Source organism: Phascolarctos cinereus, unplaced genomic scaffold (assembly GCF_003287225.1).
Source record: "Phascolarctos cinereus isolate Bilbo 61053 unplaced genomic scaffold, phaCin_HiC Scaffold_5;HRSCAF=322, whole genome shotgun sequence".
NCBI lineage: Eukaryota > Metazoa > Chordata > Mammalia > Diprotodontia > Phascolarctidae > Phascolarctos > Phascolarctos cinereus.
The window spans coordinates 210,685,919-210,705,833 of record NW_027555958.1 but is presented as its reverse complement, the minus strand read 5'-3'; the positions used below and the strand labels follow the sequence as shown (position 1 = coordinate 210,705,833).

Sequence of the window (19,915 nt, the reverse complement as noted above, 5' to 3'; positions counted from 1 at the left end):
AAAAAATTATGCTTTAAAAATGAAAATCTTAATTTTTTTTAACCCTGAGGCTAAGTCCTTCACAGGACTTTATAGATCTCAGCTAGAAAAGGTCCTTAGAAATCATCTAATCCAACCCTCTGAATCTAAGAAACTAAGGCCCAGAGAGGTTCTTTGATTTGCCAGAGGTCGCACAGGTAGTTAGTGACCAAGCTAGGATTTAAGTCCAATATTTTTTTGTACCACTATTACTGCATGTGATATGGAAAAATATTGCCAGTTCCCAAGTTTTTTTCAAATCTAATCTTAGTTTAATAAAAACACTAAAAAGGTATATGTTTGACCTCAAAGATGGATATGAATATTTAAATTTTTCTACATGTGACTATTCATCCATATGCCTACTGCAGATTTTTAGATGTACTCCTTTTATTATTTTTCTTAGGTCATTGTGTGTTTTTTGAAAAAGATTGTCTTTACCCTCTTTTAATTATTTGTGATCCCTCCCCCTAACCAAGAACCCTAACTTTATTTTTCTGAGTACTCTGTGATCAAATCTTCCTTCAATAGAAGTTTTGAAAATGAACCACAGTTAATTGATACCATTTGCTGCAGTCCTATGATAGTTCCATATGGCTTTTTTTGTAATACCAGCTGCCTCATTATCAGCTGTCATTGCAAAATCTCTTGATTAAAACACAAAGATCCCATAGGTACAACAGAATTGCTTCCATTCCTTCAAAAACCACATTTGCTATGGCAGAAATATGCGACCTGTGTTTGTGTGAAGGTCATCTTGTGCAAAATATGTTGATACCAAGCAAATGTTGACAAAATAATCACTTGGTAGATGAAATAAACTGGTCTGTGGGAAGCCTATTTGCTTGTGTACTGAGGGCACAGTATTTTAAACTTTTTTTTTCATTTTAGAGTATTTATTACTTGTGTGCTTGCTACAAATAGAAATGAAAGCTGAGAGCTGGTGCAAATTGTTATTTTAATTTTAGGCCAATATAATTGTAGAATAGTACCTTGGCTTACCAGAACATTCAGGGAATAAATTTTCCTGTATAGCTGAATTTTCTGGACACCTGAGGATTTATTTCTTTTAAGTATCAATCTTTAAAAAATTATTTTAACCATTTTGGATGGAAATCTTCCTAAAATGTATTATATACTTTCCCAACCTTTTAAAATGATTTAACCTTTTCTTGTTGACTCAGCATCATGATTCAATTTAAAAAATCTTATTAAGCTTCTACTATGTGCTAGGCTTTGGAGAGTACAAAGACAAAAATGAAATAGTCTCTTGGAGAAGCAACAAGGCATTGTTTAGCAGGTCCCAAACTTTTTCAGTCCATGGCTGTCTTAGTTATCTCAGTAATTTGTTCATGGTGCCCCTAGATCAAAAGAAATGCCTAATGATTCAGTTTATTAAGTAGTTAGGCCCAAAAAAACCCCAAACCAAACCAAAACTAAACTAAATACATGTTTATATCCTAACAACTTAGTAAAGGATAACAGATATAAATTGAAGGAAAAAATAATATTTTTATTTCTTTCTTTATTAACTACAATTGCTTATTACTGGGATATGTATGCCTATCGGGCACTGTATCACAAACCTTGGAATCAGATTGGACGTATCTCAAATGTTCACGTACAATGACATCATCAAAGGAATATAGGGTGTTTTAATGTTGAAACTGTAACTCCTTCGAACTGATAATTTGCATGATATCTACAAGGTGTCAGGTGTTTGTGGGTTTCCCTTGAAAATTTCAAATATCTAAAATATCCCTCAGAACCTCTGTGGGATCCTTGTGGCACCCTAGGGCTCTCCTTCTTTGCAGTGCAGAGTTTGAAAATCATGGGCATAGTAGATAGAGAGCTGCCCTTGGAACCAGCAAGACCAGGGTTCAGATTCCTTCTCTGACACATGGTGACTATGTAACTCTCAGTGAATCTCTTCACCTCTCAGTGGGCTAGGCAACTCCCTCAGACTACATTGCAGAGAATGTGTCAACTTGCATTAGTAAAAGGAGTTTCCTCATCAGGAAGATCTTTGTACTGATGCAATCACAGGTCAAGTTCCCATCCACATTCTTGCCTTCAGAGAACTTAGTTTCTTTTACAGTGGTATCAAACCCACCTAGAAATGAGGGCCAGTAGTCCACATATAAAGATCCCTGTGGGCTGTCCATTGACTTAATTTTAAAATGTATTATTACATTTTCATCTGGTTCAGCCACACTCAGAAGTGTCATGGGCCACATGTGGCCTGCAGACTACGTTTACATTTCTGGTCTACTTGATGACTCTGAACGTTATTTTTGTGCTTACTGTTATCTCAAAGGAATTATTAACATTTGTTGGGATGTTAGCATGGATACTAAACGACCCCAGACTGCTATGTGTGTGTTTAGTTCTTGCTACCTTTCCCTCATAGTTTTTTATAACCTTTTTACTTTCCAGTTGTTTTCTGTGATTTCTCACTACTGTTAATGTGCCTGACTGTAGCATCCTCAACTTCTCTTCTAAATTACTGTTTCTGATTAGTTGTGGTCTCAGACACCACATCACCAAGTTTGTAAAAATTATATGCAACATGATTGAGGGCATGTAAGGTAAAGTGCTTGAGCTTTAATACAAGGGATTTTATGTCATCTAGTTTGGATTGTTCTGAGGCCTTTAAAAAAAAAAGCTCATTTCCTGGTTCTTAGCTGTGTTACAGATAGCACATGATAAATTCTTATGTGAATTATTCCTGAATTAATCTGTTTTATAAATTAGCCTTTTGTGTATTGATTTTCTTCATTTGAATTACACAGGTGAAAATGATCTTTTCCCTGTCAGATTTCTTGTTATTAGCTCTCTTTTGCTCCATCTAGCCAACTTATATGTGTTGTTTCCCCATTTCTCCCTAATTCCCTGTCCTGTCCCACCTCCATTAGATTCTGAAGAATCACCATCATTTTTGTATTGGTTGACTTACTGAGTATTTAATAGCTTAAAAGATCTTGATAATGTCCCTAAAGTGATTCCTTCAACAAATATTTATTGAAATGCCTAGTACAGATAAGACATTATACTAGATGCTAGGAATACATGAATGATAAATGACAGTCCTGCCCTCAGGAAGCTTATATTCTGAGTCAGGGAGAGGCAGAGTGCACAAATATATATAATATAAGATAGAAGGGCCAAGAATGCTCTAGGAAAATTTCAAGAGAATGAAGGTAGGCTTTTACTTCTGTGTAATCAAAGAAGGCTTCATGGAGGAGGGCATCTGCTGGGGTTCCAGTCTCTCCTGATTGGATATTAGTTTCTTGTGAGGAGAGATTGTTTATTAGTTTGTCTTTGTATCTCCAGGACCCAGTACAGTGTCTCCCATTTAGTAAGCACTTGAGAACTTCTTGTGGATTGATTGATTTCTAATAAAATATAAACATAAAGATATCTCAAAACTTTTAATTTACTTGGATCTGGATAGAACCTTTTAAATGAAACTATTGATACCAGAATAGTAACAAAACATCTGTTATTTTCGTGATGCTGTGTAGTTCTCAGAGTATTTACACTTATATTTTAGGCTTATTTGATCTTCACAATACCCCTATAAGGCAAAGAAACAAGACTAAAACCCAGGTTTTCTGATTTCTAGTTCTGTGTCAGGAAATTGTTCTTTTCAAAATGGAAGAAGTTAGGATACATTCCAGTTGTTTATATGGAAACCTTCAGCTGTCAATAATTTGGAAGTCATGTCTGTCAGTCATCCAGCATTTATTATATTCCTACTATAAGTCAGGCACTGTGACAAGTGCTCTGGATACAAAGAAAAGCAAAAACCGGTCCTGCCATCAAGGAACTTACATGCAAAATATGTACAAAGTAGATGGAAGGTGCTAGTAGTATCAGCTGGGGATGGGGGTGAGGAAAGGGAGGGGAGGGAAGGTAAAGTCTCTTGCAGAAAGTGAGAGGAGCTGAGTTTTGAAGGAAGAGGGCATGAAGGAACAGAACATTCTAGACTCACAGAATATCAGGTCAGTCTGTAAACATATATTTATTAGGCACTTACTGTATGCCAAGTAACCTGCTGAAGGTCTGGGGGCCAGCCACCCTCCGACCCCCACACCGCAAAAAAAAAAAAAAGCCATGGTTTCTACTTCCATATTCTAATATGGAAGACAACATGCAAATATCTAGGTACAGCCAAGCTATTTATAAAGGTAATCTGAAAAGAGAAAGCATTAGCAGAGCTAGCAGGTGAGGGAGAGGGAGGAAAGGGGAAAGGACTAGGAAAAGCCTCCTGCAGAAAGAGCTGAGTCTTGAAAGAAACCAGGGAAACAAAAGGCAAAGGTTTGGGAGCAGAGAATTCCAGGTGTTGGAGACAGCCAGTGAAAATAATAGGAAAAGAACTATCTTGTTCAAGAAACTGAAAGTAAGATGGTATGGCTGGATTGTAATGTGTGTGGATCTACAGTATAAGTAGGATGGAAAGGTAGGAGGGGACCAGCTTATGAAGAGCTTTAAATGTCAAACAGAAAAGTTTATGTTTGGTCCCGGAGTTAATAGGGAGCCTCTGAAGCTCAGTGAGCATGTGGATGACATGGTCAGACCTATAAAATCATCTTGCAGAGTGGAACATGATTTGGAGTGGGGTGATATAATTGAGGCAGGTATGAAGGCCTATACCAGAGTTGTCGCTGTATGAGTGGAAAGAAGGAGACATATAGGACAAGTGTTTTCAAGGTAGAAAAGACAAGATTTGGCACTGGATTAGATACATGGGGTGAGGATGATACTGACGTTGTAAACCTGGGTAACTGGGAGGATGACATGTCTTCAACAGTAATATGGAATCTGGTTTATGAAAAGATAGTAAGTTCTGTTTTGGACATGTTGAGTTTGAGATGCTGACATGATATCTAATTCAAGGTGTCCACTAGGCAGTTGATAATGCATAAGTGTATAAAAAGTTAGATGAAAAAAGTTGCTGAAGCCTCCAGTGTTCATGATTTATTATAGACGGGTTATAGAAACTTCAGCAAAGTAGCAGATGAAATTCTGCTCTAATAGGTCTAAGTAACAACTGTTAAGAAGACTCATTCTTTACCATACTAATCTGCTGTACACTAATATAGTTACTCAGAGATTACCCTACACATATCAGCAGAAGAATGATTGAATCATTGGGTGCTTAAGTAAGTAGTATCATAAGAGAGGATTTATCTTTATTGCTCCATCATAGAATTGATCAAGCCCTTATGAATAAATTCTATTATAGAACTCGTTAATTTCAAGAATAATTTAATATCCTGAAGAGAGCACAAAATGGTGATAAAAAATTAGTCTTGCTGGACTTAATTAGCTAGGGGAAAGAAGGAATATTAATAATAGTAATATTTAGGTACCTGACAAGTTCTTTGGGATTTTCTCTGTTTCAAGGTTTGAATTAGAAAAAGTGAATTCACTACAACAGTAGTCTTAAGTAAGGATTGTTTCTCACATATACAACTAACTCTACAATAGAGTTCACTTGCAATTAATAAGTTTTTTAGATTTTTAAAGACTGCATATAGTTTATTATAACTGACTTCACTAATGAACAGAAATTTTTGTTTAGAATGGCTTAAGTAACATTTAAGGATTATTTTTATTAATAGCAATAATAGCTAGTGTTTATATAGCATTTTAAGATTTGGAAAGCACTTTACAAATCTTATTACATTTTATCCTTGGTATAGCCATGGGAAGTAGGTACTCTTATCATTCCATTTTTAGATGAGGAAACTGAAACAGATAGGTTAAGTGACATGCCCAGCTAATCAATCACACAGCTGGTAAGTGTCTGATTTACACTCATATCTTCCTAACTCTAGGTCTAACACTCTACCTACTGTGCCACATAGCTGCTCCTAGGTGTTTACATGATTTTAGGTATTTAATTGAATTAAAATGGGGAGAAGAAGAAATAATAATAATAGCTAACATTTTTGTAGTGGCTACTATGTGCCAGACACTGTGCTGAATGTTTTACATTTATTACTTGTTTGATCCTCACAACAACCCTGGGAAGTAAGTGATATTATTATACCCATTTTACAGTTGAGAAAACTGAGACGAAAGTTAAGTGACTTACCCCTGGTCACACAGCTAGTAAGTAGTTGAAACAGGTTTTGAACTTATGTCTTCCTGACTCTAGGTCTAGCACTTTACTAACTGTGCTACCTGTCTGCCTGTGTTTATATGTTTATAGCTATTGGTTGAATTACAGAAGGGGAGAAATATGCTCATTGGTGAACATTCAAAAGCTAGAATTTAACCCATTGTTCATATTATATAAACAGTCCTGAGAATTGAAGATATAAAGTAGTGTTTTCTTTGGAGTTCATGGTCAGAACAAGATTTATTTCCAAGTTCACAGACATTAATTTGACAAAAATTTGTTCTTTTTGAGGAGAAGATTGGCATAAAGCAAAAATCATTAGCATGATCATCTTGAAGCATATTGAGGTTTACAAAAAGGACTTAAAAGGTGTCACCTAGAGACAGTTATGATCAATTGCATGAAGATAGGTTGCTCTTCCAGAACTCAGCATCACCTAAAATGAAGTATCACCTGCCAGCCTTAGAAATAAGAGTGAGTTGCCTGACCCATAGCAGATGACCAGTAAAAAAACCAGTTCTTTCCCTTGGTACCGTTCCATGGGATTTGGGTTATCTCTTTAATACAATTTCAAAAATCATTTTTAATAAAGATGTGCTATTGTCCTTATAAGAAATGAGTGAAATGATTTGAAAAAGATAAGGAAAGACATCTATGAACTGATATAGGATGAAGTGAATAGAAACAACAGTTTGTACTGTAGCATCAATAATAAGAGTGAACAATTTGGAGGACTTATATAAACTGATGAAGAATGTACTGAGCAGAACCTTTTGTACAATAACAGCAGTGTAAAGACAGATAACTTTGAAAGGTTTGAGAACTATGATCAATACAGTGAGCATTCATGACTTCAGAGGACTGATGATGAAGCAGGCTGTCAGTTATAGAGAGGTGGTGGATTTTGGGTGCAGAATAAGACATAGATATATTTTTTTCTGTGGATACCCATTGAGTAAACTTGTTTTGCTTGAATATTCAAATTTGTTAAAATAACTTGTTTTCTATTTTTCAATGTGAAGGGGAGTAGGCAGGAGATAAAAGAGATTTTTTTTTAATAGGGAGGTGGGAGAGTGTTACATATGAGAAATAATGTGTGAATTTTCTGATGAGATTACTGTATTTTTAGTTTTATTTAATTGTTTTACCTTGTTACAAGAGACATGTCATGAAGCAAGAGTAATCTGTAAAAAATCATGATATAAAAAATATAACACATTCATAAAACCAGAAGGGGAAAAATGAAAAATAGATAAATAAGATGTTGGGAAAATCCTACTATATCCACCCTCACTGAGTGTGTCCTGGCAAATGTGTTTCAAATACAATGTGTTTCAAATACTGACCTAGCTTCAGTGAAAATCAGAATGGTTTTGGAGGCTTTCTTGTTGCTTATGAACAATGTGTTTCTTTATTTGCTTTTACAGATTGAAGATGGTATGTTTTCTTTGAATCATCCTAATCAGTACTTTTTGGAGAGCCAGAAGCTTCTCAGTGGTGGCCGAGAAGTCAGAAAGGAGCCTAGCCAGCCAGAAGTTCCTCAGGCCAAGCAGAGTGTCCAGAAAACTTCTAATTCCACATCTTCTCCCCCAGCATCTTTAGATTCTACACTGGAAATGGATATGGAAGGGTTGGAGGGTTACTTCAGTGAATAACACTTGACTGTCTCCCTTCTTCCTCAGCTTTCAGTTCTTCTTCCTAGGTTTTATCCGTCTCCCCCTCCCCCCCCAACCTAATTAGTAACAGGAGAGTCATTTTCCAGGATGGATGTAGGTATTTCATTCATTTTATAACCTGAAAGTAGTATCTTTTCATTCCTCTTAGTTTAACCTATTGCTTTGCCACTCCTTTTTCTCTCTACCATCCTGATGAAAAATAAATACTGAAATGGAAATGGAAACGTGTATGTGTATGAGGAAAAAAAATACTGAGGGAAAGAGCTGACATAATAGCAGATTGGATGTTGCCACATTTAAAAAAAAAATGATAGTATATTCTAGGGACTTCCCAACCTGCTTCTAGTTGCCAAATGCCAAGAAAAGAGGGGGTATAAATCATCAGAGAACAGCAGAACAGTCCGCAAAACTATTTCTCATCTGGCCAGTCCCCTTTATTTTTGATTTTTTCACATAAAAAAGGAGAAATCCCTCGCTGAATGGATTGTCATTTTTTTTTGTGGCTGTGATTGGCAGCAAAATCTCTCAAGTGTACCTTAAATCTGTGACTTGTAAATGAATGGATAAAGGAAAACAAAGAAAAACCTTGTATATATCTGGTTTTGTTTTCATTTTCATTCGGAGGCTTCATTACCTAAAATAATTAAACTTACCAACTTTAATTTTCAGTTTGTTCTTTGATAGGCTCACTAAGAATCAAGAGTTGGTTAAGGGGGAGATAGAAGGCAAGCTTGTGTGAGTTAATTTTATCTTCTGTCCTTTAAAAGTCAGTACTTCTGCTTCTGTTGACACTGAGTAAAGTCACATAAGTTTGGCAGGTTACATGGTTTTGCTGGAATCATAAGCTTCTTGGAAAGTAGTGTAGTATTATGAAAAGAAGATGAGAATTCAGATGCCTATATTTAGAGCTAGAAGAGACCTCTGAGGTCTGCTCCTGCCCATCCAACCCTCCATTTTATGGAGAAAGATCCTGAAACCCAGAGAAGTGGAATGATTTATGGGATCCTACATCTAGAGCTGTTAGGGACCTCAGAGGCCACCTAGCCTAGTGATTTTCCTAAAGTGCTGGTCACGTCACTCAGTAAACTCCAGTGGCTCCCTATCACTTTTAGGATTCAAAGCCCTTCATAACTTAGCCCCTTCCTACTTTGCCAGTCTTCCTGTACCTTACTCCTGGCCACATACACTTTGATTCAGTGACACAGGCCTTCTTGATATCCCATGAACTAAGACACCCCGAATTTTACTTGGCTTTGGGCTTTTTCTCTGGCGGTCTCCCATGCCTGGAACACTCTTCCTTCTCAGTTCCACTTATTGATTGACTTCCTTGGCTTCCTTTAAGTCTCAGCTAAAATCCTGTCTTTTACAGGAAACCTTTCCCAATCCCTTTTAATTCTAGTGCTTTCTCTTTGTTAATGATTTCTTATTTAGCCTGTATATAATTTTCTTCATATGTATTTGCATATTGTCACTCCTCTTAGATTGTAAGCTCCTGGAGGGCAGGAACTGTTTTTTGCCCTTTTTTTGGATTCCTTAGGCCAGGTCTTGCCACTTACTTGTCATTTACCAATATCCAAAGGAATAAACCTATCTAAATTTCAGTTTCCTTTCTTCCTTGGAGTCAGAAAGACCCAAGTTCTAATACTGCCTCATACATGTACTAGCTGTGTGACCCTGGGCAAGTTACTTACCATTTCTTAGCCTCACTTTCCTCATCTGTAAAACAGTACTGATAATAGCAATCAATAGGATTGTTGTGAGGATCAGTATGACACCATACATAAGTGCTAGCTATGATGATGACAAATTATGTTGTTATTGTTTAGTAGTTTTCAGTCATGTCCAACTTTTTGTGACCCCATTTGAGATTTTCTTGGCAAAGATACTGGAGTAGTTTGCCCTTTCCTTTCCTAGCTCATGTTAATATGTGAGGAAACTGAGGTAGCTACTATATATCTGAGATCTCCTTTGAACTCAGGTCTTCTTTACTCTAGGCCCAGTGCCCTATCCACTGCATGACCCAGCTGCCCTAATGACAGATTTTGTCATTATACAAAGTTATTTAAACTTAATCTCTTGGAACTGTTTTGTTTGTATATTTTATGGGTCTATCAGTCAACAAGTATTCATTAAACAGCTGCCTTGTGCTGGGCAATGTGCTAGGCACTGGGGATACAATATACAAGTAAGACAGTTTCTACCCTCAAGGAGCTTACATTCTACTAGGTGAATACACTATATTCACAGATAAGTTTCTGTTATGATAGAAGAAAGGAAATAGTAAGAATACCCTTCTTGCTCTATATGGCATCGTTTTTTGTGGACTGTTTCGTAGCTGGCAGCATTTAACAAAGCTCCCTTTTTCTACTGTCCCACATTTTAACCTTCCATTTTTTAACTCTTTTCAAAATCATACAGTTTCTTCCTGACTTACTTGTTTTGAAAGTTCTCTAGTCATCAAAAGAAGGGAGAAACTGTAGCCTGGTGTACATTCCACCTTCTTCTTAGTATATTTTGTGTCTTGGTAGAGTATTGGTTTTAAATTGTGAGCCCCCAGAGTTAGGATCATGTTTCTTCCTTACCTCAGGCCAGAATTCTGTTGGTGTTCACAAACAATGCTAATTAAAATACATCGTCATTAGTAGCATTACACACTCACTTATTTTGTAATAAAATCTGTGATTTCCTGTTACTTGTGTACATATAGGAGATTACCAAAAAAACTAAAAAAATGTTGATTAGTGGATTTAGGAATGGGAAGAGGGTTATATCAGAAGGCAGAAACTAGTGCTCTTCTGCTTTATTCAAGCTGGCAAAGGCAATTTATTTTTCATGCTTCGAGAATCTTGACAATTTTGATTCGTTTTCCTAGTGAGCCGACCTATTTGAATTGGATAGTGTAAGAAGTACCCCAAAGAAAAATTAAAAAATAGCAGCTTTCTATCATACAGTAGCCAAAGAGAAATAATTTGAGTCTTCCACATCTTTTAACTTTATGTGCTTTTGTAACCTCTTCAAGGGGGGAGAGGCTGTGTGATAATTGAGAAAAACTAGACTGGACATTTAAAGCTGATAGAAGCACTGACATTGTTAGTACAGAACCTAGCATATTGTCTTTCATGTTGTTGTCTAGTCATTTTTCTCCTTCTGCCTTAATAGTTAAAAAAAAAGTGCTTAATTCCAAACTATATAAAAGAACACCAGTGAGCTTTTAAGTAAACTTTTAAGACCACTTACAATATTGTAGAGTCATAAAAAGAAGTGGTTAAAGATTTTAAATGAGATGGGGATATGTACCAAGCAAAGGAAAGATCTTTAATTCATATAGAATTTTTAAGAAGCCTAGGGATTTCTTCTCTGTCTAAAAGCACGCGGGGTGTTTTGCTTGTTACAGTCTGCTGTCTTACTGATACTCAGTGACTTTGCAAGCAAACTTCTGTTATTCTTTGCAAAGAATAAAAGCAAACTTCTGGGATTTCAACTTGAAAGGCGAGATGAGACAACTCTAAAGTTCCAGATTTGGTGAGAGTGTACTGTTTGCAAATTTAATCAAGGTCTTCCGCAGGCATCAGCTTGACATTAAATTTAAGTGCCCATTAAAGGGAGAGTTTGACAGCAGCTCAGAATGCAAGGTTTAATCTGAGGACATCTTTACAGCTAGAAGGGGGGAAAAAAGTTGAGAAGCCTCAAACCACTGTAGTAATTAGTGCCATTTGCCAGCCTTCCCTTCTAATGCTGGAGAGGGAAGATGAGGCTAGAGGGAGAGAGGGGCTGGAATCTAAATGTGGTAGAATGAGGCAGAGTAGTATGCTGGATAGAACAATGGGGTTTATATCCTACCTCAGACTCTATCTGTATGACCCTTAGCAAAAATCACTTAACTTCTCAGACCCTGTTTTCTTATCTGTGAAATGGGAATGATGATAATAATAATACCTACCTCACCAAGTGGTTGTGAAACTTCACTGAGATGATGTGCATAAAGGACTTTGCAAAACTTAAAACAATTTATAAATGTTAGCTATCATTATTATTAGAATGCTATCCAGTGAGCCCTGTGAGAATAGAGTCATTGGCCAGCTGTCATATGGGAAGGACAATAGATCCCAGATGAAGAGGGGAACTGATTTTGAGCACTTTTAAGCATGTTGTAGTGGATAAGACACTGACCTTGGAGTCAGTAAGATCTGGATTCAAATCCCACTGCAGATAGCTGTGTGACTGTGGGCAAGTCATTTAGCTCTTCTGGCCCTCAGTTTCCTCATCTTTAAAATGGGGGGGCAGCAAGGTTTGGACTTAAATGGTCTCTAAGGTCCTTTCTATGATCTGTGGCCCTTTGATTCCTCTTAGCATAGCATAAATAATGAAATAGTAAGTTTGAAGAAACTAGATATTGGTGTGGCTTCAAGCTATGAGCATGTGTGGCCCTTTCAAGGTAGATAACATTTGATCGTAGGGATGGGAACAGGAAGGACCACTAGGTAGTACTCTATGTTCTTAAATGCTATGCTATTCAGATCAAAGCAATGACCAATCAACTTCAGAAAACTTGATTAGGAAACCTACCCCTCCCCACTCCAAAAATGAGGTGGTGGCCTATACAGGTGCTGAATTAAGTATTTGAGATCAGAAGTAGTCAATGTGCCTTTTGTTTTACTTAATTTTGTTTTACTTCGTTGTGAGGAAGGGCTCTATGTGAGGGGATAATGGGAAATGACAGTGATGGCTGTTTTTCTGTTTTATTTTTAAGCTTCAATAAAAAATTTTTAAATTAGGGTACTTATTGTACACTTGGAAAGTTTATTTGACCATAAAATAAGGCCTCTTCTTTGAGATCCAGTTCACTTTTAACAAGCAATCCATGGATGCAGTCTAAGGTTTCCCATTGTAATTGGCTTTGTAGGCAGTTAGCCTCATGACTCTATGGAAAATACCGTATCCCACAGGAAATTATCTCCCCACTCCACTGGACCTGCCAAAAATGATACTATTTCCTCTTATTGGATTGGCTCTCCCTCCCACAAGCTGTTTTTATCCATTCCTCCATGGTGTTTTATTTTTCCTCAGAATGATCACCACAGAACCTTAGCAAAGGCTAAAAAATATGTAGGGATATAAAGCCTCAGTATTTCCCTTGAGTCTATGATTGCAGGACTGTTTTTGAACATTGATGACAAGGTAGTGAAACAAGACCTCTGATAAATGCATGACAGATTTTCCAATTCATCTCAACATTTCTAGGTGTTCATTTGCCAATAATAGGACCAAGAAGCTTCTTTAGGAAGCCATTTGTTTTCTGCTTTTGCACTGGACGCATACAAACAAAATAAATTTAACAGATGCTACATTTAATTTAAGACAGAGCACAAGTATTGGCTTTCTCTTTGAGTGTTGTAAGAAAACTAATCGTGTCACAAAAATGTTCCAAGCCTTACCACTTGGTATAGCTTTTAGCAATAAAAAGTAAATTTCTGCCATGGCTATGAAGATCATCAAGATTGGAATTGTCATAGAACTTTTCTTAGAAGTTATTAGAGCTAGGAGAGACCTTAGAAATCATCTAGTATGATCCCATCATTATACGGATGAAGAAACTGAGGCCCAGAAAAGACACATGATTGTCTACAGGTCATACAGGTTAATTAGCAGAGCCACAATTTGATCCCAAATCCTCTGACCCAAAATCCAACACTCTAAACTGTATTTGGTGTCAAATTTTTCTTTTCCTTCACTTTTCCTGCAGAGAACTAGAAGTGTGATTAGTTTCTTCAGTAATCTTAATATTCCCTGTTTATTACCTTAGCTTATTGATACGTATTGATATGATAAAACTAAATTGCCTCAGAGAGAAGTTAAGGCCTGTTAGTACTTGCAGCAGAGAAAGCCTGCTCCACCAGTGGCCCTCTTAATGAGCAGGGACTAGATGTAGAGATTAAGGCAGCTAGATGGTACAATGGTGCCAGACCTGAAGCCAGGAAGACCGGAGTTCAAATGTGGCCTCAGACACTTAATAGTTGTGTGACCCCTGCAAGTCACTTAACCCTGTTTTCCTCATCTGTAAAATGATCTAGAGAAGGAAATGGCAAACCACTCCCATGTCTTTGCCAAGAAAACCTAAAATGGGGTCACCAAGAGTCAGACATTACTGAAACATGATTGGACATCATCAGTTAGAGATCATTGTCCAAAAAGAAATCAACAACACTATACGATGGTAGGTGGAGAAAAGTCTCTAGTTACTGGCCAAACTGGAAAATAAATGAAGGAGCTAGACAGGATGATTTCTTAGGTTGCTTTCAAATTGAAATCCTATGATCCTAAGAACCATGAGGTGGAAATAAAGCAATTGCATGTTAACATGTTTGGGGAAGCACTGGGCTAGTCAGTGGAAATACAAAGAAGCAAAATAGTCCCTGCCTTCAAGGAGTTTACCTTCTAATAGAGGACCTGTAAAAGGCACAACAGAACCAGACCTGCTCACTGTTGATGAAGCCAGGCTAGAGCGAAGTACCTTCATTTTAGAAGTGGTTGGAGAACACAACTTGGCCAGGCCTTTCTCCTGGCTAGCAAGGCAAGATGGGACCAACTAGGTAGATCACCTCCTGTCTCCTTGCTAGACTTCTGGACAAAACACACACCCTCCTACTTTGCTGGGCTGAGAGCCACAGCCCCGTCATGCTGTCCCTAAACTGCCTGGGACACCAAAGCTTCCTAGATGGAAACACTTCCCTGCTCATACCTGCCTTCATACAGGATTCCTGAATGCCTCCAAGGACAAAGCAAGGAGGTAAGGTGGGCAGTGCTGAAATCTAGAGGGTTGACCTTGAACCTTTTAATCATCTGCCTTTATCAGAGGACCTCACTGCTACTGTGCCTGGACTGCTTTCCCAATTATTTACATTTTCCTACCCCCTCCTAGTCTATCTTTGTGATGTTGAATTCCTAGCTGCCGAAAAAACAGACCCTCATCTATAACCTCAACTGTTTGTTCCCTCATCACCACTCACCTCAACCCCTCCTCCTGCCCCTAATGTCCCACTCCAGATCTGCCCTGCTCTATTGTTGTACTTTGCCCTATTCCATGAGGAACAGAATTCCTCTCATCTTACATTACTTCCTGTCTTTGTTCTTCTTTGGGCCCTCACTGTGGCCTGGCTTCAGCTTCCAGATAACAGTGCATCTCTATACCCTTTTTAGTAGATCTAGTAAATCAGAAGAATACTCCTTCCTCTTCCCTCTCTCCTCTCCCCTCAATTGGAAGTGGTGGGGGAGTCAAATCAAGTATTTATTAAGTGCTTACTGGATGCCAGGCACTGTGTCAAGTGCTGGGGATACACATAAAAGCAGGAAAGAAAGTTCCTGCCATCAAGAAGCTTACATTCTCATGGAGGAGGACAACACATAAACAGGATCTGAAAAGTAGGGAGGGGGGTGGTGAAGTCTTGAGAGTCAGAAGCAGAGTCAGTAGAGGAATGAAGGATGGCTCAAAATGGCTCTTCCTCAAAATAGAAGTTTTAGGAGGAACACACCAATGGGAAAAGTGGGGTGCAGGGTCTGAGGGAAATTGTGAGTGCAAAGGCAAACTATGCAGAATGACAAAGTCCAGAGTCAGAAGCAGAGCCAGGAGACAAAATACTGTTTACTCCTTATAGCCTCTTCCAGACTCCCTCTAGTGCCATCACTCAGCAGCCTTGCCTACTTTGAGGTTTATTCCATCCAAATTTATCACCCAGTCCAAATTCTGTTATCTGTTATCTACTGACACCCAGGACAATCTTCCTCCTTTATCAATAGATGTAGTGCTTGGTTCCCATCTTTCTCTCCACCACAACTCCTGCTGTCATCATAGGGGACTTCAGCATATATGTTGATACTTCACAAATGTCCTAATTTCACAAATACTCCAATTCCTCAATCTATTCAACTCCCTTGACCTACCGTTCCACTCCATCTCAGTTATACGTAGGGATTGTCACACCCTTGACCTTGCCATCACACACAAGAGTTCCACTTCCATTTCATCTTCCTTATGCCCAACTCCTAAACCTATTCTTCATCTTCCCCATGACTTCTAGTTCCCCCATCTCTTAGTAATATCCTAGGGCTTATCACACTGATCTGACTACTTCTCCCTTCCCAATCTTGAAGCTAGTTCAATTCTTCATTATCCTCTACTTTTGAATCCCTTGCCCCCTTGTCCTACTCACAGCTAGCCAAACCCCAAACTTTGATTATTCCCACAATTCACCTCCTTTGGTGCTCTGACTCCTAGAAACCCAAACTGTCTTTTAAGACTGAGCTCAAGTACCACTTTCTTCATGAGGTTTTCCTAGTCCTTACAGCTGCTAGTGCAGCTTTCTTCTCTGTATTTTTTTTTTTACTGATTTATATATGTTGTCCCTCCCATTAGAATGTAAAATTCTTGAGGGCAGGGACCATTTTTGTTTTTTCTTTGTGTTCCTAGCACTTAGCATGGTTCCTGGCACATAGAAAGTACTTAATAAATGGTTACTGTTTGATTTCATAGGCATATGAAAATGAACATATGTTGTAATGTGTAATAATATATAGCAGAATGTTGTATATGTGTTGTGTGTGTTAATACACGTGGACATAAAATAATATATTGTTTTGACATTATACACAGTGATCCATATATGTTGATGCATGTATAACAATAACATGTATGTAACACATGTTAACACACAACATAACACGTGCGTTTTCATGTGCCCGTGATAGTCAGTCAACAAGCAGCCATTTATTAGGCACTTCCTATGTACCAGACACTGTGCTAAGTACTAGGGAAACAAAGAAAAAACAAAAATGGTCCCTGCCCTCAAGAAGCTTATATTCTAATGGATTTGTTACATGTGTTATGTGTTATGTGTGTTAATGTACATGTATATAACATAACATAATTACATATTTAACACATGAACACAAGGTTAAGGGTTGTGTGTGTTACACAACAATGTATTAACATGTTTATAATATGTTATATTACATATTATAACATGTATGCATATGTGTGTATACATACACACACCTATAAACCTGTCATTGCCAGATTGTAGAGTGAATGAAGGTAAATAATGAGAGGTTATGGACTATGATTTTGTACCACTAGCTGCCTGTGCTGTTGGCTTCCTAGATAGCAGGAGGTGCTCAGAAAATATTTAAAAATATAATCTTTCTTATCTAATATCTCTCTCAAAATGAAATTGCTGAAAGAATAACATGCTTAGATTATTTACCCTGATAGGGAAAGAAAGCAGACAAAATAAGATATAATTTTCAACTGGTATAATGCTGATCAATAAACAGTTATTAAGTGCCTACCATATGCTAGGCAATGTGCCAAGTACTGGACATACAAAGAAGGTAAAAAAAACAATCCCTGCCCTGAAGGAGTTTACAATCTAATGAGGGAGATAATGTGCAAACAAAAATATACAAAGCAAGATATATACAGAATAAATGTAAACTAACAGAAAGAAGGCATTGGAATTAAGAGGGTTTGGGGAAGACTTCCTGTAAGAAGGTGGGATTTTAATTGGGACTAAATGGAAGCCAGGGAGGTCAGCAGTCAGAGCAGAGTAGAGAGAGCATTCCAAGGCTGGGGTACAGCCAGACCTGAGATACGGAGTGTCTTGTTTGTGGAACAGCCAGGAGTTCTTCAGATTTCTCATTTTATCTTTAAGATTCCTTCTACCTCTAACTTCTGTGTGGAAAATAGAAGGGAAAAAAACCATATATTAAGCACCCAAGTTAGAAGAGCTCTGCTTTAGCCTTGGCTCCATTCTTCACTTCTCCAATATTTTCATCTTGGTCACTTTTCTCAAAGTCCCTCTGATGCACCTTTATGGAAGATTTGTAAGTCACATTCTTTCCCTCCTCTTTGGCAATTTCCTCCATATCCTTGTTGTCAACCTCTTGGCACTCTTATAATGATTGGCAAGCTGAGTGAATAGAGTGTAAGGCCTGGAATCAGGAGGATTGGAGTTCAAATATAGCCTCAGACATTTGCCAGCTGTGTGGCCTTGGGCAAGTCATTTGACCTTATTTGCCTCAGTTTCCTCACATGTAAAATGAGCTGGAGAAGGAAATGGCAAAACACTGTGGTATCTTTGTACACAAAGATGACTAAACAAATTATAATGATGCTTTGAACTCTCACATGCTTGGAACATATCCTAGATCATAGGGTTTTAGAGTTGGGAGGTACTTTACATGTCATCTAGGTCACTGACGATCGCTGAGATCAAATGACTCAACCCAGTGAAGTGCATCCCTGTATGTGTGGTGTAATGAAACCAGGATGGGGATCAGAAGACCTGGTTCAAGCCCAGATTCTGCCACTTACCAACTGTGTGACCTTGGACAAGTTACTTGCTCTTTTGAGAACTTAATTTCCTTATCTATAAAATAGAAAAGTTAGGTGAGATGAGAAATCCCTTCCAAGTCTAATGTTCTAGGAAAAGCATTTTGTGTAAATATGAAGTGTTATTCTAGGATATTGCCTAATTTATCCTTATGGTGTTTTGGGGAGTAGGTAAAAATAGTGATTATTCCCATGAAACAGAAGAAGTCAAATCATCTGCTCAAAGTCACACATTCTGGTGACTCATCTGGAATTTCTGACCTCCCACCCTGTACACATCTAACTAGCCTAGACTTCTGATTTAGGAAAGGAGGATCAACTTTACATTTTGTCCCATGGTGTACTTATTCCAGAACTAATCTTTGGGCTCTTAAGAGGGAAATTTGGCTTCTTATTAACCTAAGATGAAGTATACTGCATTTGTGAATATGGCATATTATTATGACAACCTGAGTTCTATAGCACAATATGGTGGACTGAGCATTGCAAAAGGGTCTCATATGTCATCTAATCCAACTCCTCGTTTTACAGAAGAGGAAAATGAGGCTTACGGTTCACATAGTAAGAAATATCCAAGCTAGGATCCAAACCCAGATCCTTTGGCTCCATAGCCAGTGTTCTTTCCCTCTGTTTTTTACTCACTCTTTTGCTAGTAGGCTCTACTGTCCTAGTTTGTTTTGTGTGCCAGACTATCTACTTCTTTCTCAGTGGTCTTTTTTGTAAACACTGGCATTGGTCAGCAGGAGCACGGAGAGCAAGATGTTTCATCACCTATAAAGGAGAGGGGTGTGGGTGCAGGGTGAAACCTCAACAAAATACTCAAAGCCCAGCCTCTCCCAAGATTAGTCACTAACAGAACTAGAGGGAGGGGATAGGGTTGGACCACTTTTGCACGTGGGTGGTACAGTGGATAGAGCTCAGGCCTTGGAGTCAGGAAAACTTGAGTTGGACTCCTGTCTCAGATACTTACTAGCTGTGACCCTGGCCAAGAGATTGGACAAGTCTCTCAACCTCGGTTTCCTCATTTGTAAAATGGGGATGATAATAGCACAGTGTTGTTGTAAAGATCAAATGAGTATATGTAAAGTGTTTTGCAAACTTTAAAGCACTGTATATATGCTAGTTATTATTATTATTATTGGTTTCATCTCTAACTCTAAGATCCCGTGGTAGCATCCAGGTGATGCAATGGAGAGTGTTGGACATGGAATCAGGAAAACCCATATTCAGATTCTGCCCTAAGCACTTAGGTATGTGGCTTTGGTTAAGTCACTTAACCTCTCAGCCTTAGTTTCCTCATCTATAAAATTAAGATAATGAGAGGCTGCTATCTCACGTGATTGTTTCAAAGATCAAATGAAACAACATGTAGCATTTTGTAAACCTTCGACTTCTATATAAATTCTTGTTATTATTGTCATCATGTTAATATATAAAGGACAACATTTGGATGTATGCTTGACAAGCTTTCTTGAGATGTTTTGCACACATGGTATTTACATCAGCTAAAATAATGTAACAGTCTTTAAAAAATAAAAAGCCCATCAATTGGGGAATGGCTGAACAAGTTGTAGTACATGATTGTGATGGAATACTAACATGCTATAAGAAATGATGAGCTCAATGATTCAGATCAACATGGAAAGACTTGCACGATATAATGAAGAGCAAAATGAGCAGAACCAAGAGAACATTGTATGCTAACAG

At 37.9% G+C, this 19,915-nt stretch overlaps 1 protein-coding gene across 1 annotated transcript in view; it reads left to right on the top strand.

Annotated features, from left to right (window-relative positions):
• The window catches only part of PRIM2 (DNA primase subunit 2), a 351,568-nt gene extending 342,143 nt beyond the window's left edge, over positions 1–9,425 (top strand). The window contains 1 exon segment of the mRNA XM_078155303.1: positions 7,576–9,425. Coding sequence (XP_078011429.1) covers positions 7,576–7,803 — 228 coding nt within the window. The 3' untranslated portion in view covers positions 7,804–9,425.
• Positions 9,426–19,915: the final 10,490 nt, after the last annotated feature.